This window comes from Phacochoerus africanus, chromosome 10 (assembly GCF_016906955.1).
Source record: "Phacochoerus africanus isolate WHEZ1 chromosome 10, ROS_Pafr_v1, whole genome shotgun sequence".
Classification (NCBI taxonomy): domain Eukaryota; kingdom Metazoa; phylum Chordata; class Mammalia; order Artiodactyla; family Suidae; genus Phacochoerus; species Phacochoerus africanus.
Window position 1 is genome coordinate 155,526 of NC_062553.1, and position 26,517 is coordinate 182,042.

The following is a 26,517-nucleotide window of genomic DNA, read 5'->3' on the forward strand; positions in this document are numbered from 1 at the left end:
GAGGAGCCAGAGCTCCAGCAGAGACCACCCCCCCCCCCCGTGGCTCTGCGTGACCCTCCTGCCCCTCGCCTTTCCCCCTGCAGCTCCACAGACCCCCTCTTGCCTCACACCCACCTCACTGGCTGACCCTGCTGGGTTCCGAGCAGGAAGAGAGGGTGGGAGTGGGGTGCGGTGCCACAGGTGCCTGTGGAGAAGCAGCAGTCAGCACATGTGCAGAGCTGTCTCATGCCCCATGGTGGCCCTGGTGGCAGGAAGGTCCATTCAGAGGGAGCAGGGGCGCTGATGGGTTGTTGCCTGTCTCACAGGTGCAGGCGGGGCCACAGGGCATGGACCTAGCCAGGGTGGGGTGCCTGCCTCTGCGCGGAGCTGCTCCCAGATGGACAGACTGTGGCTTGATTTACATTGAACCTGGGCCCTTGTGAAACTCTCACGTTGGAGCATCTAGGATGTTAGTTAATGTGTGTTTTTCTCTTGCAGAAGCCAAAGATGTTGACCAGAAAGATTAAACTCTGGGACATAAACGCCCACATCACCTGCCGCCTGTGCAGTGGGTATCTCATCGATGCCACCACGGTGACGGAGTGTCTGCACACATGTGCGTGCAGAATATTCTAGAACATAGCCTTAGACCAGGAGGGAAGGGGGGGGTGCTGACCAATTGTCTAATAGGAAGAAATGCTTATTTTTACAGTTTCCAAATGAATTCCTTAAACTTGGTTGTCAGAGGAGTCAGGTCATCTGCTCCTCGGGGCTCGGGGCCCGTGGCCCGTGTTGGACGTGGGCGTTGCCCTCCTCGAAGCCCTGCCTCCCTGACGAGGGGAGTCCGTCCTTGCCCACGAGGCTCGGTCGGGGTGTGTGTGGAGGCCCGGGACGCTGAGGGGCACTTCCTTAGATGGGGCTGTTGAAGGAAAACCAATCCTTTAACACTAGTGAGTTTTGAGCTTCTATTTTTCACTTCGGAAAACAAAATACTTGCCAGTTTTGACAGCATTTTTATTTTAAAGTTAACTGCATTTGTAGATACTGGCTGGCAATATTTTATGTTCGAGTCACCGAATTGTATCTAATTTTTTATTCAAAGAAAATCTGGTGCTCTTTTAGGCTAACTTGCAGAGCTTAACTCTCCGCTCCCATGGTGGGAGCATCTAGAAAAGACACTGAAGGGCGTCTGCTGGGCCCTTTGCTCCCCTGGGTCTGTGTCCTCTCGTTTCTGAGCCTCAGCTCTTGTCAAGGAGGCAGCTGAAACTTCTCCACTGTTGGTGAACCTGAAAGGCAGACCTGTCACCCAAATGTCTGCTGTGGCCTCGGCGTGAGCCTGGAGTAGGAGGTGCCCCGTCTCCTCTGACCCACACGCCCCGTCCCTCTGACCTTGGTCCCCTCTGACCCATGCGCCACCCCCTCTGACCTCCGCCCCCTCTGGGCCCTGCCCCCGTCCCCCCCGCAGTCTGCCGGAGCTGCCTGGTGAAGTACCTGGAGGAGAACAACACGTGTCCCACCTGCAGGATTGTCATCCACCAGAGCCACCCTCTGCAGTACATCGGGTAAGCGCCTGTGGGCCGCGCGTCCTCCCACGGCCAGGGCAGAGCCCCGGGCTGTCCCCGCGTCCCGCAGCATTTGCTTGGATCGGATGTTTGGGAAACCTCCGGATGCACTGAGCTGGCTGGGCGGGCGAGTGGCTGCTTGCTGGGGTCTCGCAGACACCGGGTCCCTTGAGTCTCCCTGCCGTTGGCAAGGGAGCCACCACGGAGTCGGCAGGACCCTGCTGGGGTCAGGCCGTGGAGGCAGGAGGCACGAGGCACTGGCCTGTGGCCTGCGGACCGTGGGGACCGCGTGACAGGTCTGAAGGGGGCGGGGCCGTGTGTGCGTTTCCACCCCCGGAGCTGAGGAGTCGAGGTGTGTCCTGTGCACAGGAGGGAGGCTGCTCCTGGTCAAGGCATCGAAACCACAGGCTAGAGCCCCTGGCCTGTGTCCCCTGAGCCTCGCCCTGACCTGGCCCTCCCCAGGAGGATGCCCGCCCTGGCGGGGAGGTCAGGCGCGTCCCCCGTGGGTTCTCGGGGTGCAGGGCTGCTCCTGGGCTGCTGGCAGTGGGCCCTGGCCGTCAGGGCGCCTCTCTCCTGGTGACCTTGCCCCTCCGTCCTTGTCCTGGGCCTGCACCGGCCCCGGTGGGCATCTGGTTTTACCTGTCCAGACGTTCACGCTGCAGCCTGCCTGCCGCACCTGTCCCCTGTCCCCAGACCATGAGGTTGCCCCAGGGAAGGGCGGTTACAAGGGGCAGGGTGGCCGGGCCTGGCGGAGCACACAGAGACCCATCCCGGCAGTGGTTCAGGACTCCGGAGGTGGGTGACACCTGAGCTCACAGGGTCTGCAGGCCCCGTTTTTGCAGCCGAGGGCTTTTGTCTCGGGGGCCTAGTGGAGACCTTGGAGCCAGTGAGGAAGTGAGGGAGGGTCCGTAGCCTGTAGTCCGGGGTGTAGGTGTGAGCCCTCTCTTCCAGGGTGGCCGCATCAGGGGCCTGAGTGTGGCCAGACACCTGGAGGATGTCCCATCCCGCCCGGTCACACCCTCCCTCCCAGAGGAGCCCTCCCCAGACCCTCCACTCTGCTCCGGGGGCCCTGGGCCAGCCGCTGGGGCCTGGCACCGTCACTCAGGGGACCCAGGTGTCAAGCTGTGTGGCAGTGGTTCTCCCAGCCCCCTGTCCTTGTGGGTCGGATGAGCTTTCCAAAAGCTGGCAGGGTTTGGCAGGAAGGTGTCATGTGTCTGGAGGTCTGCTGTGTTTTGTGCTTCTGTGAACGCATGTGAGAGCCACGCGTTCACACAAACATGAGTGTCAGGACGTGAAATGTATTCCTTGGCGTGGATCGTGGTCGGGAAGGTCTGAGGAACCCTCTGGGCTGGCACCCTCACAGGGGACCCTCCAAGCCAGTATCTGCCAGAACTGGAGAAGCCCAGCAGGCAAAGGGCGCGGGTCGCTGCATCGGAAATGTTCATAGCTGTCTAGAGCCCGGCTGAAGTGATGGGTTAACTCGGGGCATGTGCAACTCCCGCAAGCACAGACTGTTTCCTAAGTGCGAGCTGGAAGCAGAATTCAGCCTCAGCTCCAAATTTGCGACTGTGGTGGTTGACGTTGTTACGTGAAAACTGTGAGAATGACCGCGTTGACATTTCTGGCTGACTCAGCTGTTCTGTTCCTCTTGCCAGTCATGACAGGACCATGCAGGATATTGTTTACAAACTGGTCCCAGGCCTCCAGGAAGGTAAGTGTCAGAACGCCCAGCTGGACCCCTGTGTCCGCAGCCCGGCCCCTGAGTGGCTTTTCCCGCAGGGTCCTGCCCCCGACAGGAGGCTGCCTCTGGCAGCACCTCTGTCCCTGCCTGTCGTCCCAGCTTCAACGTCACTGCGTGCTGGTCTCCGTCCCTCACACGTCTGACACCTCCGCCCCTTCCTTCAAAAGGCGCTGCCCGCCGATAAAACCGAGGTGCCGTTTTCCTTCAAAGATGGGAACCGTTAGGAACTCACTTGGGCAGTGTTTTCTCATTGTCATGTTTCAGAAGAGGGTTGTCATTGCAAATATAGCTTACTCCATTAGGCCAGTGGATTACACCCGACCTTTGATACCCAACTTGGGGTTACACTGTTAAAGTCTTCTTTCACCGTTTTCTCTTTAGAGAATTTTAATTTTAATTTCCTGAGTAAATTAGTTAGAAACAATCATCTTTTGATATTTGAAGGGTTTTTCAGTGCTGAGAAAAGGCAAAGAATGCATGAAAATAAAATACTGATACCTCTGGAGTTCCCGTCGTGGCACAGTGGTTAACGAATCCGATTAGGAACCATGAGGTTGCGGGTTCAATCCCTGGCCTCGCTCAGCGGGTTAAGGATCCAGTGTTGCCGTGAGCTGTGGTGTAGGTTGCAGATGTGGCTCGGATCCCGAGTTGCTGTGGCTCTGGCGTAGGCCGGCGGCTACAGCTCCGATTCGACCCCTAGCCTGGGAACCTCCATATGCCATGGGAGTGGCCCTAGAAAAGGCAAAAAGACAAACAATAATAATAATAAAAAAAAATGCTGATACCGTTAAAAATTATTATAGAAAAAGCAGCACAGGTGCAAGAGTTTTTCCTTTATTTGTTTTCGAAATACTAGCTGGTTCACCAGCCCCTCAGCCACCATCAGATGGATCGGAACAGTGCATGCTCGCGGTTTATGGCAGCTCCTGCCCCTTTTGAAACTCAGAGCCTCTCCCACCTATGGCCAACAGGCACCGTCACCTGGGCGCCATGGAGCCGGTGGGCAGGGTCCTGGGCTCACCTCTGCTGCGACCGTGTCTGAGGCCAGCAGTTGGCACATGGGGTACACGGTTTTGAGCAGAGCTTTTGCTTGGGAGGCAGCACCGCAGGAACAGAGACCCTGCCGACGCCGTGAACAGTCTGTCCCTGCGCATGCGTCCCCTCGCCCTCTGCACAGCCCAGCGCAGCGGCTGGAGGCCCCCCGACGTAGAACTGGAGGGACCCCAGAATCCCCGACTCACACTCCGCGGCCAGGGGCAGCCCGGCTTGGCCCTCACGCCAGCTCTTCTGAGGCGGCAGAGATCAGCTTGGCTGCTCTGGACGGGATCCTCGTGGCTGAAGTCTGGGACGGTGGCTGTCTTCTGGATGCGGGCTGTTCGCAGTTTCTCGGCCTTGTGCTAAGAAAGTCGCTCTCTCTGGCGGGCCTCCTCCTGGTCCTCCGGGTGACCACGAGGGCGTCTCCGGGACGGGTGGTGCCGAGACAGAGCTGCGTCTGGAGGAGGTGCCCCTGCTCCCCCCGCAGCCCCTGCGGAGCCGCTGCCCACGCCGGGCCCCCCACCGCTGGCCTTGCCACTGCACATGTTTGGGGAATGAAAAGGAGCAGCTTTCTGGGTCCAGCCGGTTGCTAGTTGACTGTTTTTCTCTTCCCTTGCAGATGAGACCTTTTTGGTGGAAAATTAGTTTTAGTTGTTTCTTCTTTTTTTTTTTTTTTTCGGTCTTTTTAGGGCCACACCTGTGGCATATGGAGGTTCCCAGGCTAGGGGTCGAATCAGAGCTGCAGCTGCCAGCGTACACCACAGCCACAGCAACACCAGATCCAAGCCGCATCTGTGACCTACACCACAGCTCACGGCCATGCCAGATCCTTAACCCACTGAGCGAGGCCAGGGATCGAACCTGTGTCCTCATGGATACTAGTCAGGTTCATTGCTGCTGAGCCACAATGGAAACGCTTCTTTTTGTTTTTGTGATTAAAAAACCCCATGTTCCCAGAGCAGCATCTTTATCTGTAACTTCGTCCAATTATCTCCTGTGTGTCACCCCCGGGCTGCCCCTCCAGTATCCCCAAGCTGGTTACTGGGACTTCGGTTCATTCAGGGCCTCTCCTGGCCCTCAGCACGTGTCTCACCTTCTGCCTTAATGGTGGGGGGTGGGCGCAGTGCATTTTCGCCTGCACACTCGTGTGGATGTGGATGGGCGTGTCCGTTGCTTTCTCCTGGAAGGAGGAACACTCAGCCAAAGTTTTACTTGTATTTGTTTCGCTGCCTCTTCGCACTGGCTGGAGCAGGAGTTGGCAAGCCCTCGCCACCAACTAGATCTGGCTCCTGCCTGTTGAATGTGGCTCCTGAGCCAAGAGTGTTTTTTACATTTTTAAAATAGTTGGGAAAGAAAATCAAAAGAAGGGTAATATTTTATGATGTCACCCTGGGCCGTGGGTTCAGCGTTTGCAGCGGACAGGCCGGCCCTGTTGGCATAGACGCCACGTGGGGCCTTTATTACCAGTGCCCGTCGTGTCAAAATAAGGAGAGAAGCCTCAGACTTTTAAGCCATGAGGACACGTGGGGGTTTTGTCCTTGGACTGCCATTGTCAGCCAGGCAAGCATCCTGTTTATCTAGCAGTGACCCCACATCCCTTAAATAAAGGGTTATGATAGGTGTAGGCATCCACAGAAAGCAACTTATAGAAAAAATTGAAAGTTTAAAATGGAATATGTCATCACAGCAGAATTTCTTCTCAAAAATAAATAATCTATAAGGCTGCAGTCAAAGTACGTTTCTGATTGGCTCATTTGTTAGTCCAACAAGAAAATATTTAGCAATGGTGGTTAATTAGATCTTGTGGGGTGGCAGCCGCTGAAGTCCGCCTGGAGACAGCAAGTGCGTTTGAGGGCAGGAGCGCAGGGGCGCCGCAGCTCGGGGGCCGAGTGTTCGGGGCGCCCCGAAGCCTTTTGCTGGGGGCCTGGAGGCTGAGCCTGCGCTGTGTTTGTTCTGTGCACTTGACGTGTCGCGGGCGGGCCTCTGCAGAGGCTGTGGGGCAGGATGCGGGCGAGAGGGTCTTGGGGAGGCTGAGAAGAGGCCCGTCCTGTGCAGGCGGGGGTGAGCTCTGCTGAGCCGGCGCAGACTGGGGGGCGGGGTGGGGGGCAGTGCACAGCCTGACTGAGTAACTGGGCCTGTGAAAAGGCGAGGTCTCCCGTGGATGCGCATCGTTCCTTGTAAGCAGGAATTTGCAGAAAAGGCTCGGCTCTTTTGTTACGTTCTGAACCAGGGGTGTCTGTGGTGGAATTCATTTGCTCTTTTGGATGTAATTCATCTTCAAGAACATTGTCAGGACTAAAAGCTGAATATCCCAACCAGCCTCCGCAGTAGTCCGACGACTTGGCAGTGGAACCTTGTTGGTGTGACTGAATTTTTTTTTTTTTTTGGTCGCACCCATGGCATGTGGAAGTTCCAGGCCAGGGATCGAACCCATGTCACAGCAGTGACAACACTGGATCTTTAACCCACTGAGCCACCAGGGAGCCCCTGATAGAACTTTTTCTGAATGAGAAAAGCACCTCGAGGACTGTCACGCACTGAATGGCTTGGACACTAGGCGTTGCTGAAGACCCAGTAGTGTCTCTTGGGGAGCCCAGCCTGGGAGCATCAGGCAAAGCGGTGCTTTAATGCAGAACATGCCGCAGGGGGCCTCGCTTCCACAGCTGGCGTTGCTTGACACGCGCGTCCCGTTCAGCTGCTGTGTGGACGGTCCATGCCGGCGGAAATTAAAGGGGAGCCAAGGCCTCCGGCCCTCAGACTCACAGCAGATCTGTTTTCTGAGCTCCAGCAGCAGGCCCAGCTGTTTGGAGCCCCCGAGCAGGTGAAAGGCAGCTTCCATTTCAGGCCTTCACCTGTGCAGTCAGGGCATCCGTCTGACCTCCGGTGGGAAGTGACCGATCTTCAGCATAAAGGAGGGGCTGAGCGAATCTCATAGAATTCCCGCGGTGCCTTCCAATTCCCGCTCCTCGTGGACTGGGGTCAGTATTTCCGAGTGAAAAGACGTCTTTGGGGGGAGACGCGCGAGATCTCGATTTGGAGGATGAGCGTCACTCCCTTCAGTCCCCACTAAACAAATGCTCTCCCCAAAAGGAGTCCATTCTTCTCATTAGCAGCCTGTGTTGGAAACCTTATGCTCTGCAGTTCCTTCGTGGCTCAGTGGTAGCAAACCTGACCTAGTATCCATGAGGATGCGGATTTGATCCCTGGCCTCGCTCAGTGGGTTGGGGATCCAGCGCTGCCGTGAGAGCTGTGGTGTAGGTTGCAGACTCAGCTTGGATCTGCATTGCTATGGCTGTGGTGTAGGCTGGCTGCTGCAGCTCTGTTCACCCCCTGGCCTGGGACAAGAAAGAAACTTTATGCTCAGTTAATACTGCTGCGTTTTTTTATTTCCTGGCTCCAGGTTTCTGGTGCCTCATATAAGGGGCTTAGGAGTGTCTGCTTGTCCTAACAGCAGACTGAACAATCAGCAGTTCTTAGACTAAGAGGGGAAGATGCAAAGCAGACCTCTGCCGCCAAGTTCAGGGTGCTGAGGGCAGACCCAGGAGCACTGCTGCCCGGAGCAGATGCCGGGCTGGGGAACCTGAGCTGGCTCCTGGTGGGCAAGGCAGAGGGCTGCCCCCAGGTCTTCCTGATACTGTGAGGTTTACTTTACGTCCAGGAACTTGACCAGGTTCCAGATGCAGGGGGTGGTGAAGAAGTGCCCTGAGCCCTGTGTCCTGCTGAAGAAGGCCTGACCTTGGGCCCGGTTAGCCCTGGCCTTGCCTGCTGGGTTACTCCCAGAGCGAGACTGACCTGGGGGTGGGGAAGTCCTGTCCTACCTGAGGGGGAGGAAATCCTGAGATGCACTTGGAATTCACAGTCCGGAGGTGCACACTCACCAGGGACAACCCAGATCATAGGCTGTAGGACGTCCCCTCCCCGGCACCTCACCACCACCGCAGTAGGGCCTGTTTACACCAGTACCTCTTGACCATAAGTGTCATGTCCAGTTGACAAGAAAAAAACAAGGCAAAAAAAAAAAACACAATCTGAAGAGACAGAACAGGCATCAGAACCAGCCATGGCAGGGACGCTGGAATTAGCGGGCCAGGAGTTTAAAACAACTGTGGTTCATGTGCTCAGGGCCCCGTGGATAAAGCGGACAGCCTGTAGGACGTACGGGAGATGCGAGCAGAGGTGGGAATCCTAGAAAGAAGCAGAAAGAAGCGCTAGAGATCAAAGCCCTGCGGTGGAAACGAAGGTTGCCTCTGATGGGCTGGCTGGCTGGACGCAGCGAGGAGGGAGTCGCTGAGCCCAAGGGCATCTCCGTAGGCCCCTTGGGAACCCGAAAGGGAAGAGGACGAAGGCCGAAGGACAGAACAGAGAGAACACCCAAGGGCTGTGGGCTGGCTTCAAACAGAACCGTACAGGTGACAGGGGTTCCGGAAGGAGACGAGACAGGACCACACAGAAGAAAAACGAAAATGTTGCCACACAGCTTCCCCAAGTTAAGGTCCGACACCAAACCGCAGATCCAGAAGCCCAGAGACCATCAACCGGGGGACAAATGCCAGAAAAGCTATGCCCGGGTGTATCAGCTTCAACTCACAGTCAAAGATCAAGAAAAAAGCCTGAAAGAAGCCGGTGGGGTGGGAGGTGGGGGCACTTTACCTGCAGAGCATCGGAGACAGCCCTGCCCCCGACCTCTCCGCAGAACCCGTGCCAGCCGGGCGCAAAGTGCGACGCTCACGGTGTGGAGACAAAAAGCCAGCTGCTCAGGGTTCTGCACCCCAGGAGGTTCTCCTCCAAGAGTGAAGGAGAAACAGGAATTGAGGGAACTTGTTGCCAGTAGATCCGCCTTCTCGCACTGTTGTTCAAGGAAATGCTTTACAAAGAAGGAAAGGGGTTCAGGTCAGCAACTCAGATCTACGTGAAGAAGGAAGAGCCTCAGAGAGGCATAAATAAAGGGAAAACAAGAGGGTAATTTTTCCTATTCTCAGCTGATCTTGCAGGTAGCAGTTTGTTCCAAGCAGTGATAGCAACAGTATGTCCATTGTACATCTCTTGTGTGTATCTGTTCCAGTTTCCTCAGAAAATATTTTCTCTTTGCTCTTATGTATCCATAGACCCTCTCGGCTTTGGCATTTAGCTCACAGAGCCCCAAATATTTACTCACTTTTTCCTTGTTGGAAATGGCTGTCAGCCCCTGACCAGAACTCTGGGTGGGGAGCCCTCCCTGTTTCTCTCCCGGAGGCAGTTGCCGCCAACCCCAAGCTGGAGGTCCCCGCAGCCCCTGCGTTGCCCTTGGTCAGGCACGGGTGCTGCGTCTCGGGGCAGATGCTGGATTCCCTGCTTCCGCAGCTGTGGTGATGATCACGTGATTTGGGGTGCAGTGAGCTGCGAGGGTGGACCTGGTGCCCAGGGCAGCATTATTTTTTATAAGCCTTTCCTCCCTCCCCTGAACTCTTAGCATCCTAGTCATACTAGTATCGTAACTTTAGTTTTTATAAAAAGTGAGATCATAGTCCGTCCATGTCACAGAGCCTGTCTTTATCATTTGTCCACGAATATGGTCAGTATCTTGAATGCAAGGTATTCCACTGAATAAATGGCCCACTCACATCCCAGCACAGCAGGTACGTTAGACATATCTTGCATGTCAGCCGTCAGTGGTGTCTCCAGTGTGGTTTTGAGAAGGGTTCTGAGGCTCTGTGGCCTCATCTGGAGGCGTCTGCTAGGACAGAGTGGCTGGTGGGGAGTCGGCTCTGGTTGGCCTGGCCCAGGCTGTCAAATGCTTGGCACTTAGGTTGTTTCTGATACTTCAGTGCTGCAGAGAAGACTTTACCTCCTGATGCACCTGCCTGGTTATTTCCTTAGGATAGATTATTAGCAGTAGAAATTTTTGGCCAGCAGTTTTTGGTTTTGGTTTTGTTTTGTTGTTGTTGTTGTTGTTGTTGTTTTTGTCTTTTTGCCTTTTCTTGAGCCGCTCCCACGGCATATGGAGGTTCCCAGGCTAAGGGTCTCATCGGAGCTGTAGCCACCAGCCCATGTCAGAGCCACAGCAATGCAGGATCCGAGCCACGTCTGCGACCTACACCCCAGCTCATGGCAACACTGGATCCTTAACCCACTGAGCAAGGCCAGGGATCGAACCCGCAACCTTATGGTTCCTAGTCGATTCGTTAACCACTGCGCCATGACAGGAACTCCGAGCAGTTAAATTTTTAAATATTATGTATGAATATTGCCCAGGTACCTTCTTGAAAAGTTACCCCAGGTGACATTTCTGTACATGTATATGCCTGACACTGAGTGTTATATTTTCAGTCCTTTTTCATTCTGGTAGGTGAAAATGGAAGAAGCGGGAATTAAAACTTGATACGGTTGGACCTTGGAGATACTGCGGTTTGGTTCTCCACTGTCACAGTAAAGGGCGTGTGGCAGTAAGGGAGTCACAGAAATGCCGGATTTCCTTGCGCGGGGAAGGTTCTGTTTACACTCTGCCGTGGTCTGTCAGGCGTGCAGTAGCATTATGCCCAGAAGAAGTGTAGGAGTTCCTTTGTGGTGCAGTAGGTTAAGGAGCTGGCATTGTCACATAGTGGCTCGGGTTGCTGCTGTGGCGTGGGTTCAGTCCCTGGCCTAGGAACTTCCACGTGCTGCAAGTCTATACACAAACGGGAAGAGAATAAAAAAAACAGTGTACATCCTTTAGTTAAAAATATAAAACTAAAAAACAATTGGAATGGTTACATCAAAGAGCACTAGTCACAGGTACTGTAACAAATAAAATAAAAAAGTTTGAAATAGTGTGAGAATTACCAAAACTTGACACAGAGGTGCAAAGTGAGCAGATGCTATTGGAGAAAAAGGTGCCCACAGGCTCACCCGATGTGGGGCAGCCCCAGACCATCAGTGTGTGGGAAGCGAGGCCTCAGGAAGCCCTGGATGGCGAGGCGGCCTGAGGGCACAGCCGCACCCTTTACCCTGAAGGTCCCTACTTCTCTGAGGACAGATGGGAACAGCTCACTTTCAGGGCCTTTCAGGCCCTCATTCCTGTGCCAACATTGATGTGGTTGTTTGTTTCTTTTCAAGCTAATCCTGAACTTTCTAGACTCATTGTTTCGCCACATCTGCTTCCAGTGTCCCTTGCTCGGGCCTGGCCTGTGCTCATCACCTCCCTTCTGGGAGGCTCCCTCTTGGCATCCGAGCCCGCTGCCTCGCACGTTCATGTTTCCTGTACAATCGCATGCTTTGGCGTGTCTGTGTAGGTCCAGGATGTGGCCACAGCATGTGGCGGTCCTCATGGGGCTGGAGGGAGACAAACAGGTAAAAAGCACAACCCGACTCTGCCGAGTCAACCGCACAGGAATGTTTTCCAAGCATTAGGTGGGGTTAAACTCCCTTTGCTGCCATGTGACCCTGAGCAGTGACTGTGCTTCCTCACCTGGCTGCCTGCTGTCCTGGGGACATGGGAGGGTCTGGCCTGGCCCCACGGGCCTCACCTCTGGGGCAGGGATCCTGCTGGGCGGGGGACTGCGTGGTGGCCAGTGACCCTATTCAGCAGGGACCCTTCCCCTGCGATGGTTGGCTGGGTGGCTCCGACCCCCGAGATTGGGGTAAGCTGCGACGGCCAGCCACAGAGCCAGAGGGCACCCTCCCCGCCGCCGGGCACACCTGGGCAGCCTCGGCAGCAGGTGTGGGATGAGGTGAACTTGTGGTCAAGTGAGAGCCCTTCCCCAGGACAGCTCTGTCCTGGGAGGGTCCAGTGTGGCTGTGCGTGAATGTTGGGAGAACGTGAGGTCACTAAGCTCCTGCCGCGTGGTGGGAGGTGCCAGAAGGCCTGTGTCCGTCACGCTCGCTGTCGCACTCGCTGTCCCAGCGGTCAGCAGACGGAGGTTGAGGTGCTGCGGGTGAGCACCTGACTGTTCGCCGAGCCCCTGGTGACGGCTCAGCTCCAGGCCCTTGGCCGGGGCGTCTGCCGCGCACAGCTGGCTGCGGCTCGGACACTGCAGGGCGCACGGCCCAGATGTGCTGTCTGCTCGTTAGGAGCAGCCTTCAAGGCGTTGAAATCCAAACTGCGCTTTTCTTCACACAGTTTTTGTTAAAGGAATTTTAACCTAAGATGTTGCCTACTTCAGATTAAGGATTATATTTATACATTAATTTTTCATAGCGGAGATGAGAAAACAGAGGGAATTCTACCACAAGTTGGGCCTGGAAGTGCCTGGAGACGTCAAGGGAGAGACCTGTTCTGCAAAACAGCACTTGGATTCCCATCGGAACGGTGAGCGGGCGGGTTCTGTCCATCAGTCTCCACCAAGGCGCCCAGCCCCGTGCCCTCGTCTGGCGCCGTGTGGGCAGGTGTCAGCGTCCCTTCCAGTGCCAACCAGGCAGGGGGAGCTGAGACGTGGGGCTGCGGACTTGGGGCTTACGTGGCGGTCGAGTGAGGAAGCCTAAGGGCTTCCCTGAAGGGGCCTGCGGGTGGGGTGCAGAGGGACGTGGGCCCCCCAGGACGCATCTCTTGTCTGTTGTCCTGCAGAGGGGGCAGAACGCCATTTTGGCCTTGGGGTGAAATTAGTGGTGCTTTAGGATCTGTACACGTCCTGACAGCGTGTTCAGCTCTTCGGTGCCCTGGTATTTTCTAGTGGACCCTACAATTTCTAGGCACTTTCCGTCTACCCTGTACGTTTCTGACAATCCGAGAAGGAAAGAGAGGCCTGGGCTATTGGCCTGGGCAAGTGGGGGCTACAGACTCTGCGAGCTTGGGGCCCCCGGGTGGCAGGGGTCCTGGGATGTGGCCCAGCCCTTTTTCCTGAGTCAGGGTCTTGATCCTGCAAGTGGTGTGGAACAGTGCGAGCTCTGGGGGTCCCTCGCTTCTGGATGCGGTGGGGGGTCCGGCGTGGTGGGGGCTCCACCGTGGCCCTGCCTGGCCTCGCCGGCGGTAAAGCACCTTGTAGACCAGAGGTGCAGACTTGCCTCACAGGGGGTTTTCGTAGCATTTGCAGGATACTGTCAGGTCGAAAAAAACAGTAGTTTAACACTTTGGATGTCATGATACAGTCTTTTCTGCTTTTGCCAAAAGGAGAAACCAAAGCGGAAGACAGTTCGAACAAAGAAGCAGCCGAGGAGAAGCAGGAGGAGGACGGCGACTATCACCGCAGCGACGAGCAGGTAGGCGCTTTTCTCGCGTTGTCTGTTGAAACGTCAGCAACTTTCTTCGCTTTTCCTCCCAGCTCCTTCCTCTGCTTTCCTGGTTTTCTTTCTTTGTGTGATTCCCAATGTACCTAACTCACTGTAGGCCACTCTCGGTATAAAAAGGTTGAAGTTCATCCTCCACCAGCCGTGGGTGTCCCCAGCCCACTCCCCAGGCCACGCAAATACTGTACAAAAGGAGCTGGAATCCCGCAGGTACCAAAATAGAGGGAAATTCTGAGGGAGCTGTTCATACGCCATGTGCTCATTTTCAGGTTAAAAAAGGAAAGCTAACCACAGAGCTGCTGTCGGAGAATTTGATAAAATCCTAAATTCACATGTGCAGAACTTTTTACTGGAGTAAGATGATTGTCGAAAGCTCAGCCTTCATCGTACTTCATGATGACACGGAGCTGCCTCGGTGGCAGAAACAAGAACGTGTGCGTTCGCAGCTGCTCCCCAGCAGGCTCTGGGGACCCCAGCCCGTACAGTCAGGAAACAGGAAGATGAGACAGGAACGCCCTGGTTCTCAGATTATACGGCTTCTAAGGGGACTTTTCAGGAGCCGCTGGGAAATGCCAGTTAAGGCGGTGGAATCAGTGCCTCTCAGGAGGTGGGGGCCTCATCACATAACTAGTAAAAGCTTTAAACAGCTTAACAAGAAATGCATGAGGCTGAAATAAAGACACCAGAACCTGAGTTCCTGTTATGGCTTGGTGGTTAACGAACCTGACTAGGATCCATGAGGACGCGGGTTCAATCGCTGGCCTCGATCAGTGGGTTAAGGATCCGGCGTTGCCGTGAGCTGTGGTGTAGGTTGCAGACGCGGCTCTGGCGTAGGCCAGCAGCTGCAGCTCAACCTGACCCCTAGCCTGGGAACCTCCACGTGCCTCCGGTACAGCCCTCAAAAGCAGCAATAAAGAAAGAAAAAGCAAAATGTGGAGTTCCCGCCTGGGCAGTCAGCCTGACAGCCGGCCGCCAGTGCTTTCCGCTTCTCTTCGGGTTTCGTTGGCAAGTGGCTGTACTTCATTCCCCTCCGAGTGATACCAGCGCTTCCTTCTGAGAGCTCGGCTTTGTGCAGATCCACGTCTGGGGCTGCTCTGGGCTCCCACCACGTCCTGAGGGGTCACATGTCTGTCTGGGTGCCGGTTTCCTCTCATTTCCTTTGTTTGGGGTCTTTGGCTTTCTGAATTTGAGCATTTATCTCTGATCATTTGGAGAAGAGGATCCTTAGTCATTATTTCTTAAATTTTGCCTTTCCTTTATTTTCTCTTCTTTCCTCCTGGTCCGTGTTTGTTATGCTCTTTGGACTGTCGTCTTATTTTAATTGATATCTTCGTCTCTATACTTCTTTCGGGTAATTTGCTCAAATCGGTCCTTCAGAAAATCCATCTGCATTCAGCTGAGATTAGTCTGTGGTTCAGCCAGCCACTGAAGCATTAACTTAAGTGAATATGATTTTTTTTCTTTAAAGTTATATTTGGTTATCTCTTACACCTGCCTCTTCTTTATTCGTAGGGTGTTATATTTTTAATTCTTTCTTTCTTACCTCTAATAACTTTAAAAATGCATGGTTTCAGTTAATTCCTCTGTTAATTTTTTTTGTCTGAATTTTGAGGGTCTGCTTGCGCCATTTTTTGTGGCTGGTGCCTGTGAGCGCAGTGCCTGCCCACAGGGTCATTCTCAGCAGTCCAGTGAGCCTGGGGCTGTCAACCCAGGACCTGCCAGGTACCCCGTGACCCTGGAATCACTTCGCCTGAGTTCGTTATCTTGAAGTTCCTTGTCACGCTGAGTCCTCTAATCCCATTGCACTCTTTTTTTGTTGTTGTTGTTGTTGTTGTTGTTGTTGCTATTTCTTGGGCCACTCCCACGGCATATGGAGGTTCCCAGGCTAGGGGTTGAATCGGAGCTGTAGCCACCGGCCTACGCCAGAGCCACAGCAACGCGGGATCCGAGCCGAGTTGGGGTGCAACCTACACCCCAGCTCACGGCAACGCCAGATCGTTAACCCACTGAGCAAGGGCAGGGACCGAACCCTCAACCTCATGGTTCCTAGTCGGATTCGTTAACCACTGCGCCACGATGGGAACTCCACCCATTGCACTCTTGATCCTCTAGGAGGTAACTGTGCACCTCAGACTTTGCACCTTTGCTCAGAGTACCCTGTGAACTTGCAGTCCACCTCCTCTAGAAGCCTCCTCAGTGTGTCGACACAGGGCGGTGTGTGTGTTCCCCAGGCAGAAGCTTTCAGGACAGGATTCTGGTCTTTGTTGGTTTAACTTGAGGCCAGCACATGCTGCCACAATAAATAATTCATGGATTCACTTTAAAGTACTATGCGAAGAGACAGAATAATAATCAGAGTTCCCTTTGTGGCTCAGTGGTTAACAAACCCGAGTAGGAACCATGAGGATGTGGGTTCGATCACTGGCCTTGCTCAGTGGGTTAAGGATCCGGCGTTGCCGTGAGCTGTAGTGTAGGTCGCAGACACGGCTCATATCCCACATTGCTGTGGCTGTGGTGTAGGCCGGCCGCTACAGTTCTGCTTCAACCCCTAGCCTGGGAACCTCCATATGCCGCAGGTACGGCCCTAAAAAGACCAAAAAAAAAAAAATTTAGATTATATGCAAACAATAAGCAGATTTAAGATTATATATATAAAAATGATTAAAGTAAAATTCTTTTTCTACAGTATTGAGGTTAAAATCGATTTACAATTTCAAAAAAGTCAATATTCGGGGTTCCCTGGTGGCTCAAGTGGTTGAGGATCTAGTGTCAGTGCTATAGCTCAGATCGCTACAATGGTGCAGGTTTAGTCCCTGGCCCCAGAATTTCCACATGCTGCAGGCATGGCCAAAAAAAAAAGTCAACATTCTCAGATTTGATGGACTCAATGGATACCTAGAAAGCCCCCAGTGAGTAGCCCAGTAGGATCCCTCTTTTTTTCTTGGCCACGGTAGCTTCATGTAGGATCTCAGTTCCCAAACCCACGATCAGACCCCCACCACGGCAGGGAAGGCGCCTAATCCTAACGCCTAGACCACCGGAGAACTCGCAGCAGGACCCCTCTCGGTGAGTCTGCCCCGCTGTGTGTCCTTTGTCTCACAGGTGAGCATCTGTCTGGAGTGCAACAGCAGCAAACTGCGGGGCTTGAAACGGAAATGGATCCGCTGTTCAGCCCAGGCCACAGTCCTGCATCTGAAGAAGTTCATCGCCAAAAAACTTAACCTTTCGTCTTTCAACGAGGTAATAGTTGAACCATAAGTAGAGGTTGCAGCTAGTCATTCCTTATTTGTAAAAGCAGTACTGGCAAAGCTCTTTGGGTTTTTTGGTTTGTTTGTTTTTCACAGTTTTGTTTGGAAATTTTCAATCCATAAAAAAATCAGTTTGTTTTGCCTCCCCCCGAGGAGTGTGGGAGCATATACCCGAGAGCTTGTGGGGCCCAGAGCCTTGAGCACGGAAAGCCAGTGCCAAGAGAAGAGGGGCTGCTGAGGGGAGGCGGTGAGATCTGCCAAAGATTTTCACCACAAAGAGAAGCTTGGTTCTGGAATTTCGCACACGGACGGATGGCGGATGGGGCTGAATGGAATGGGCGGGTAGGTGGAGAAGCTAATCCTAAGCTTGCTGAATGCTGAGGATGGAGTAAAACCCGTGCTCCCGGGGTGTGGAGCGGGGTGCAGGGAGGGTCCCTGGGAAGCCCCCGAGGGTGTCCACTCACCCCGAGCAGCAAGACGCCAGGTGTCAGGAGGAGTCGGCTGTGCCAGCAGGTGGAGAGAGAAGGGCCCGCCTCTCTCCCTCCACTGCCCTGTGGGGCCTGAAGCAGGCCCTTGTGATTTAAACAGTCCTCAGGCTGTGGGGAAAGTGGTTTGTTGGGTCAGGAGGGAAGCAGGCGAGCTGGTTGGGGGAGTCTGTGCAGAGGCCCGGGAGGCACAGACCAGGGTGGTGCGGTGAGGTGGAGAGGGGGCGCTTCTGAGATGTATTCTCAAGGAGAGTGGATTGGCTCGTGGAAATGTAAAAAGAACTTTTTTCGAATCTAGATCAGTGGAACAGGATAGAGAGCCCATAATTAAACCCATGCACCTACAGTCACCTGGTCGATGACGAAGGAGGCAAGAATAGACAATGAAGGAGTTCCTGTCGTGGCTCAGTGGTTAATGAACCCAGATAGTATCTGTGAGGACACAGGTTCAATCCCTGGCCTCGCTCGGTGGGTAAAGGATCTGGCATTTCAGTGAGCTGTGGTGTAGGTCACAGACACGGCTTGGATCTGGTGTTGCTGTGGCTCTGGCGTAGGCCGACAGCTGTAGCTCTGATTAGACCCCTAGCCTGGGAACTTCCATATGCCATTGGTGCGGCCCTAAAAAAAGACCAAAAAAAAAAAAAAAAAAGAATATACAGTGGAGAAAAGCCAGTCCTTTCAATAAGTGGTACTGGGAAAACTGGACAGCTACATGTAAGAGAATGAAATTAGAACAATTCCTAACACCATACACAAATATAAACTCAGTGGATTAAAGCCCTAAACATAAGACCAGATACTGGAGTTCCCATCGTGGCACAGTGGTTAACAAATCCGACTAGGAACCACAAGGTTGTGGGTTTGAGCCCCAGCCTCTCTCAATAGTGTTGCTGTGGCTGTGGTGCAGGCTGGCGGCTACAGCTTTGATTAGACCCCTAGCCTGGGAGCCTCCATATGCTGCCGATGCAGCCCTCAAAAAAAAAAGACCGAGTACTGTAAAACTGTTAGCGGAAAACATAGGCCAGACACTCTCTGACGTAAACAACAGCAATATCTTCTCAGATCCACCTCCTGGAGTAATGACGATAAAAACAAAAATAAAAATATAGGATCTAATTTAACTTAAAAGTTTCTACACAGCAAGGGAAATCCTAAACAAAATGAAAAGACAACAGATGGGAGAAAATATTTGCAAATGAAGCGACTGACAGGAGATTCATCTCCAAAATTTATAAACACTTCCTGCAGCTCGATACCAAAAAAAACAAACAACCCCATCAAAAAATGGGCAGAAGATCTAAACAGACAGTTCTCCAAAGAAGACATACAGATGGCCGAGAAACACATGAAAAGATGTTCAGCATCACTCATGATTACAGAAATGCAAATCAAAACCGCTGTGAGGCACCACCTTACACCAGCCAGAATGGCCATCATCACAAAGTCTGCAAACAGTAAGTGCTAGAGAGGCTGTGGAGAAAAAGGAACCCTCTGACACTGTTGGTGGGATTGTACATTGGTGCAACCACTGTGGAAAACAGTATGGAGATTCCTCAGAAAACTAAAAATAGAACTACCATTTGCTCCAGCAGTTTCACTCCTGGGCATCTATCCAGAGAAAACCATGACTCAAAAATATACATGTGCTCCAGTGTTCCCTGCAGCACTATTTACACAGCCAAGACATGGAAACAACCTCAATGTCCATCGACAGAGGCGTGGATCAAGAAGCTGTGGTCCATACACACAATGGAATATGACTCAGCCATTGAAAGGAAGGACATAACGGCATGTGCAGCAACATGGATGGACCTAGAAATTATCATGCTAAGTGAAGTCAGGCGGTGAGACACCAACGTCAAAGGCTCTCACTGACAGGTGGAATCTGAAAAAAGGACACAATGAACTTCTTTGCAGAACAGATCCTGACTCACAGACTTGGAAAAACTCATGGTCTCCAAAGGAGACAGGTTGGGTGGGCTGGGGGTTTGGGATGGAAATGCTATAAAATTGGGTTGTGATAATCATTGTACAGCTATAAATATAATACAATTCATTGAGTTTAAAAAGAAAAAAATTTTTCAGATATAATTAAGGACTTTGAGATGAAATAATCCTGGATTATCTGGGCTAACCCTAAATCTGATGGCCTGTGCCTGTGTGAGAGTGAGGCAGCGGGAAATCTGAGACATAAGCAAGGAAGAGATGGTGTGAGGGCAGCGATGACACTGGGGTGATACAGCCACACACTCAGGGATGCCAAAGCCCCTGGAGCTGGAAGAGGCAGGAAGGACCCTCCCCGAGAACCTGACGGAGCACAGCCCTGCCAGCACCTCGATTCTGAACTTCCAGCCTCCATGTCTGTGATGAAGTAAATACCTGCTGTTTTAAGCCACCAAGTTTGTGGTTCTTTGTCATACCTGCCACAGGAAACCAAAACAGATCTTGGTAGCAGGAGGTGGAGTAGTGCTATAGTAAATACCTGAAACTGTAGAAGTACCTTTGGATTAGATAAGAGGTAGAGGCTGGAAGAATTTTGAGAAACCCAATTTTTTAAAACCTTAATTGCCTTGAAGAGACTGTTACCAGGAATGTGATCGTAAAGGATGATTCTGGTGATAGCCCAGAAGGAAGCAAGCAGCATGGTTGAGGAAGCACCCGTCACCCTTTAAGGTAACACGTCACACAGACAGCGTCGCTGGAAGGAAGAGCCCTGAAGTCGACGCTGACCAAGCTCAGAAGGCAGGGAGCGCAGCAGGGAGAGAAGTGACCTCGTTACACAGGGCAGCAAACGTGGCCGAGTGGTGTCCTGCCGTGTGTGGGAAGCAGAACGTGGATGTTTAGCCGAGGACATTTCCAAGCCGGGTAGAGGGTGGGATCTAGTTTCTCCTTGCTGCTGGTAATAAAACATTAGAGGCGAGAGAGGAATTCCGGCAGGAACTGCTAAACAAAAAGGGGCTAGTACTTGATGGTTTGGAAAATTCACAATCTATTCAGATTGCAAGAGGATGGTATATTAGGCGTTTGAGGAGACCAAGGGTGTGCCAGGACACTCTTTCGCTAAAGAGATTCGTTGTTTGACTCATGGCGGCTCAGCTGTTTCGTGGGAGGAACAGAGCGGAGTCATCCAGGAGAGGTTTGTGGAGCAGCTTCGGGCCAATGGCCTTGATCTGTGACATACACAGGAGACCCACAATGTTTTGAAAAATGTTGTATCGTCAGAAGCACCACCAACTTGGACTGAAAGGGACAGAGATAGGAAGGAATGAGAGAAGGCTGTCGGGCTTCCAAAATTCAGTGTGCAGGAAATAGGCTGGAACTCCCACTATGGTGCAGTGGGATCGGTGGCGTCTTGGGAGGGCTGGCACTCGGGCTGGATCCCCGGCCCGGCACGGTGGGTTAAGGATCCGGCATTGCCGCAGCTGTAGCTTAGGTTGCAGCCGCAGCTCGAATCCCATCCCTGGCCTGGGAACTCCATGTGCTGTGGGGCAGCCAAAAATGAGAGGGAAAAAAAAAAAAAAAATAGGCTGATGTAGCTGCTCAACTGCCCATGTGAGCTACCCCTAAAGAAAGAGGAAGAATGACTCTAAGGCCAAGCCCTGGGCCCAGAAGGCAGACTCTCCACCCACAGTGATACTTCTCAGTCTCGACCCTCCTGGAATTTGTCTGCTGGATTTCAGACTTTGTTGAGACCAGTGACCCCTTTCTGCCTTTTACTGTATCTCCCCTTTGGACCAGGAATATCTGTTCGGTCCCGCCGCGTATTTTGGAAACAAACAGCATGTTTTCTAGTTCCACAGACCTGGGCCTAGAAAGGAATTCTGCCCCAGGATGAATCTTACCGAGTCTCACTCGTGCCTGATTCATGATTTTAGAAGATAAGATGTGGGGTCACTCCCACATGGCTCAGCAGCTTAAGTGTCCATCGGGTCACTGCTCTGGTGTAGCTTCGTCCCCTGGCCCGGGGACTTCCACATGCCACGTGCTGATGCAATTTGGGGATTTGGAGTTGATGCTTGAATGGATCAAGTCTCTTGCAGATGTCAGGATGGGAGGATGTATTTTGCATGTGGGATGGATGTGGATTTTGTGGAATCAGAGGGCAGACGAGCAGGTTGAGTTGACCCTGCCAAAAGGTATTTCCATTTCCCAAGCCCCAGAACATGTGAAAATGACTCTGTTTGACAAGAAAGTCTTTTCAGACATGTAAAGAATCTCAAACAACCAGTGGGATCAAAGAAGAAAACAAGGATAGACAAGAAAATACGTAGAGACAAAGGAAAATGAAAACACAACATACCGAGCTAGTGTGATGCAATGAAAGTGGTGCTGAAGGGTGGTCCACAGCCGTGAGCAGGCTAGAAACAAGGAGGGGTTCCCACTGTGACTCAGCAGGTTAAAAACTAGTATCCATGAGGACACAGCTTTGATCCCTGACCTTGTGCACTGGGATAAGAATCCAGTGTTGCCCCAAGCCACAGTGTAAGTAGCAGATAAAGCTTGGATCCAGCATGGCTGCGGCTGTGGCTGTGGCGTGGGCCGGCAGCTGCAGCTCCAATTCGACCCCTAGCCTGGGAACTTCCATGTGCCGCAAGTGCAGCTGTTAAGTAAATAAATAAATAGGGAAGATCTCAGAGTTTCCACAGTGGATTAAGGATCCGGTATTGTCTCTGCAGCAGCTGAGGTTTGATCCCCGGCTCTGCACAATGGTTTAAGGAGATGGCATTGCTGCAGCAATGGCTCAGCTTCAATCCAGGGCCCAGGAACTTCCATATGCTTCAAGTGCAGCCAAAAAAAGAAAAAAAAAATCTCCCAATAAAAAAGTAGCCCTGGACCTGATAGCTTCATAGGGGAACTTTAGCAGACGTTGAAAGAAGAGTCAGCACCCATCTCCAAACTTTTTTGAAGAGAAGGGAACACTTACTTCCCAGTTCATTCTGTGAGGCCAGCGTAACTGATACCAAAGTTAAACAGACGCTGCGAAGAAAAGAAAACTACACACCAGTGTCCTTCACGACCAGTGACACAAAAACCCTCAACAAAATACTAGGAAGCAGAAATCAGCCTTTTTTCTTTTTTTTTTTTTTGTCTTTTGTCTTTTGTCTTTTTAGGGCCGCATGGAGGCATATGGAGATTCCCAGGCTAGGGGTCGAATCTGAGCTCTAGCTGCCAGCCTACACCAGAGCCGCGGCAACTCGGGATCCGAGCCATGTCTGCAACCTACACCACAGCTCACGGCAACGCTGGATCCTTAACCCAGTGAGCGAGGCCAGGGATCGAACCTACGACCTCATGGTTCCTAGTCGGATTCATTTCTGATGCGCCACGACGGGAGCTCCCAAATTCAGCATATTAAAACGATTGACACTCTGTGACCGAGTGGGATTTATTTCTGGAATGTGAAGATGGTTCAGCATATGAAGACTGATCACTGTAATATGCCACATCAGTTGAATGAAGGAAAAACCACACAGTCATCTCAATTGATGCAGAAAAGGCATTTGACAAAATCCAATATCCTTTCATAATACACACACTCAACAACCTAGGAACACTAGCCATATATGAAAGTAAAATAAATTAAAATCCATATATGAAAACTCATTATGAACATCATGGTCGTGAAGAAGTGAGAGCTTTTTCTCTAAGACGAGGAACAAGGCAAGATTGCCCACTTTTAAGCTTTCTATTCAACATAATACTGGGAGTGTTAGCCAGAAAAATTAGACAAGAAAAAGAAATGGAGTTCCCGTCGTGGTGCAGTGGTTAATGAATCCGACGAGGAACCATGAGGTTGCGGGTTCAATCCTGGCCCGGAGTTGAGGATCCGGCGTTGCCGTGAGCTGTGGTGTAGGTTGCAGACACGGCTCGGATCCTGCATTGCTGTGGCTGTGGTGTAGGCCAGCAGCTACAGCTCCGGTTCGACCCCTAGCCTGGGAACCTCCATATGCCTCGGGAAGCAGCTCTAGAAAAGGCAAAAAGACAAAAAAAAAAGAAAAAGAAAACACATCCAAATTGGAAAAAAGAATTTAAAACATTATCTCGGTTTACAGACGAATGATTTTATATGTAGAAAACCCTAAAAATTCCACCAAAAAAACCCCATCAGAAGTAATAAATTAATTCAGCAAGGTAGCAGAATACAAAGTCTACAGAAAAATCAGATGCATTTTTGTACAAGCAATGAACAATCTGAAAAGGAAATTACAAAAATAATTTCATTTGTAATAGCATGAAAAAGAATAAAATGTTTAGTAATTAACTTAACCAAGGAGGTAGAAGACTTTTACAATGAAAACTACAAAAATTGGTGAAAGTGGCGTTCCTGTCATGGCTGAGTGGTAATGAACCCGACTAGTATCCACAAGGACGCAGGTTCCATGCCTGGCCTCGCTGGGTTAAGGATCCAGCGTTGCCGTGAGCTGTGGTATAGGTCGCAGACATGGCTCAGATCTGGTGTTGCTGTGGCTATGGTGCAGGCTGGCAGCTGTAGCTCCACTTTGACTCCTAGCCTGGGAACCTCCATATGCTGTGGATGCGGCCCTAAAAAAGGCAAAAAAAAAATTTTTTTTTTAATTTAAAAAGAGCAAAATGTGCTGAAAAAACTGGATATATACATGCAAAAGAATGAGGTTTGACCCTTACCTAACACAATATACAAAAATTAACTCAGTGTATCAGGGCATAAATAAAACCTAAAACAATAAAAGTCTGAAAAAAAAAAAACACAGGATAAAAACTAAATAGTGTTGGACTTGGCAATGATTGCTTGGAAAGAACACCCAAGGCACAGCTAACAAAAGAAAACATCAATAATTTGGACTACCTGAAATTTTTTTTTTAAATTGTACAGAATGGGGAGTTCCCGTCGTGGCTCAGTGGTTAACGAATCCGACTAGGAACCATGAGGTTGCGGGTTCGATCCCTGGCCTTGCTCAGTGGGTTAACGATCCGGCGTTGCTGTGAGCTGTGGTGTGGGTCGCAGACGCAGCTCGGATCCTGCGTTGCTGTGGCTCTGGCGTAGGCCTGTGGCTACAGCTCCGATTCGACCCCTAGCCTGGGAACCTCCATATGCTGTGGGAGCGGCCCAAGAAATGGCAAAAAGACAAAAAAATAAAAATTTTTAAAAAATTGTGCAGACTGGGAGAACGTATTTGCACGTCATATATGTGGTGAGGAATTATTATCCGAAATATGTATACAGTTTTAACACACACACACACCAAACCTAAACAGTGCAATTCAAAAGTTGGCAAAGGACTTAACTAGATGTTTCTTTTATAAGACTTCCAGATGGCCAGTAAGCACATTAAAATATACTCACCATCATTAATCATGGGGTGCAAATCAGAGCAGTGAAGAAGCCCCCCTGATCCCCAACAGGACAGCTGCTGAGGAAGGCAAATGCGTGCTGGCGTGGATGCGGAGCAACTGGAGCCTTGTGCTCTGCTGCTGGGGTGTGAGATGGTGCCGCCGCCGTGGAGGAGTCTGGAGGTTCCTCACAGAACTAAGCAGAACTGCCGCGAGACCCAGCAGTTCCACTTCTGGGGGGGGACTGTAAGCAGGGTTGTGAAGAAACGTCTGAACCCCGATGTGCGTGGCAGCACGACAGACAGTAGGCAGAAGGTAGAAGCAACCCGGGTGTCTGTCAGCGGGTGACGGACAAGCCAAATATGGTCCATCCGTAGAGTGGCCTGTCAGCCCTTAACAGAAAGGAGGTTCTGACCTGATACCAAGTGGCACAGCCATAAAGACATCGTGCCCGGTGACATCAGCCAGTCACAAAAGGACAGATACTGTGTGATTTGACTCATTAGAGGTTCCTAGAGTCATCAGAGTCATAAAGACAGATGGTAGAAGGGGGTTTTACAGAACTCAGCGTACTCTTACTGTACGTACGACTCAGCAGTCACACCCCATGGTACTTCCCCAAAGGAGCGGAAAGCCTCTGTCCACACAAAATCCTGCACACAAGTGTTTATAGCAGCTTCGTTTATAGTTGGCCAAAACTTGGAAGCAGCCAAGATATCCTTCGGAAGACGACAGGTACATAAACGGTGGTCTGTCCAGACAGTGGCGTATTACTCAGCACTGAAAAGAAATGAGCTTCCGTACCATGAAAAGACACAGCAACCTTAAGTGCATGTTACTAAGTGAAAGGGGCCAACCTGAGAAGGCGTCATACTGTGTGGATCCAGTTCTGTGACGTTCTGGAAAAGGTAAAACTACAGAGACAGTGAGAGTATCTGTGGTGGCCGGGGGTCAGGAGGGAACGGGCAGGGCAGGGGTCAGGGCAGCGGAACCAGTCTGCGCTGATCCCACAGGGTGAAGACACGGCGTCATGCCCTCCTCCAAACCCACAAAGGGTACAGTAGCAAGGATGGACCCTCATGTAAATTTGGGGTGATTATGATGTGTCGGTGGAAGTTGATCACTTGTAACAAACGACAGATGTGAACATCGGGGGTGTTGGTGGGGGGGGAGCCTGTGGGGTGGGGGCAGGAGGTATTTGGGAACGGCTTGTACCCTTACGTTTAAACCACAGAGGAGAAAACTGTCTGTGGTTCCACGGAGGTCCGAGGAGCACACTTGTCCAGGAACGGTGACTGGGGCCGGGGCTCTTGGGTGAGAGCACAGGGGCTCTGTCGTGTGGATGGAAGCCCCTGGGTCTCCAGGCCCTCTGGGGTGGGGTGGGGGCCGTCGAGGGCTCCTTCCCCCTCCCCCCCCCCCGTGCTGCCCCAGAAAGGAGGGCAGGCCACCCTTCACCTGCTGGCGGGACGAGTGTAGACCGGAGGTGCTGTCCGCGCACCTGGCCCTTGGCCAAGCTGACCAAAGTCTTGTTCTCCTGCCAGCTGGACATTTTATGCAACGAGGAGATCCTGGGCAAGGACCACACACTCAAATTCGTAGTCGTCACGAGGTGGAGGTTTAAGGTGGGTCCTTGTCATGACGTGTTTCGCTTGGGCTTCACAGCCGGTCTCAGGTTGTGAATGTGGTGGTTCTGAAATCATCAGCCCCAGGGCGGTGTGGCCGGGGAAGGCTCCGACACGCCACACCCCTCCTGGTTGAGGTCACCAGTGTCCCTGGATGGGAGTGGCCGCTGCAAGCAGAGGGCACCCCTCGAGCCCTGGTGCCTCACTCTGGGGCAGGAATCAGATGGGTGAGACCTCGTCTTCAGGGGCCGCCCGGGAGGGACAGATGGCCGGGGTCCCAGAGGCCAGCGGGACAGGTGCACAGGCTCCCCCCGGGTGGCTGGCGGTGGGTTCCCTGTCCCCCCTCCTCTCACGGCC

The 26,517-nt window shown here is 52.2% G+C and overlaps 1 protein-coding gene across 3 annotated transcripts in view; it reads left to right on the forward strand.

Annotated features, from left to right (window-relative positions):
* Positions 1 to 26,517, forward strand: part of PCGF3 (polycomb group ring finger 3) — a 42,098-nt gene that overhangs the window by 14,798 nt on the left and 783 nt on the right. For 2 of the 3 annotated variants that reach the window (XM_047797931.1, XM_047797930.1), the window contains exons 4-10: positions 478 to 595; positions 1,445 to 1,541; positions 3,197 to 3,252; positions 12,470 to 12,580; positions 13,379 to 13,467; positions 16,597 to 16,734; positions 26,080 to 26,160. In XM_047797931.1, the coding sequence (XP_047653887.1) occupies positions 487 to 595; positions 1,445 to 1,541; positions 3,197 to 3,252; positions 12,470 to 12,580; positions 13,379 to 13,467; positions 16,597 to 16,734; positions 26,080 to 26,160 (681 nt within the window). In that variant the 5' untranslated portion in view covers positions 478 to 486. Of the gene's footprint in view, positions 1 to 477; positions 596 to 1,444; positions 1,542 to 3,196; positions 3,253 to 12,469; positions 12,581 to 13,378; positions 13,468 to 16,596; positions 16,735 to 24,610; positions 25,447 to 26,079; positions 26,161 to 26,517 lie in introns of those variants that run through there. The other variant, XR_007137402.1, reaches the window with a different exon arrangement.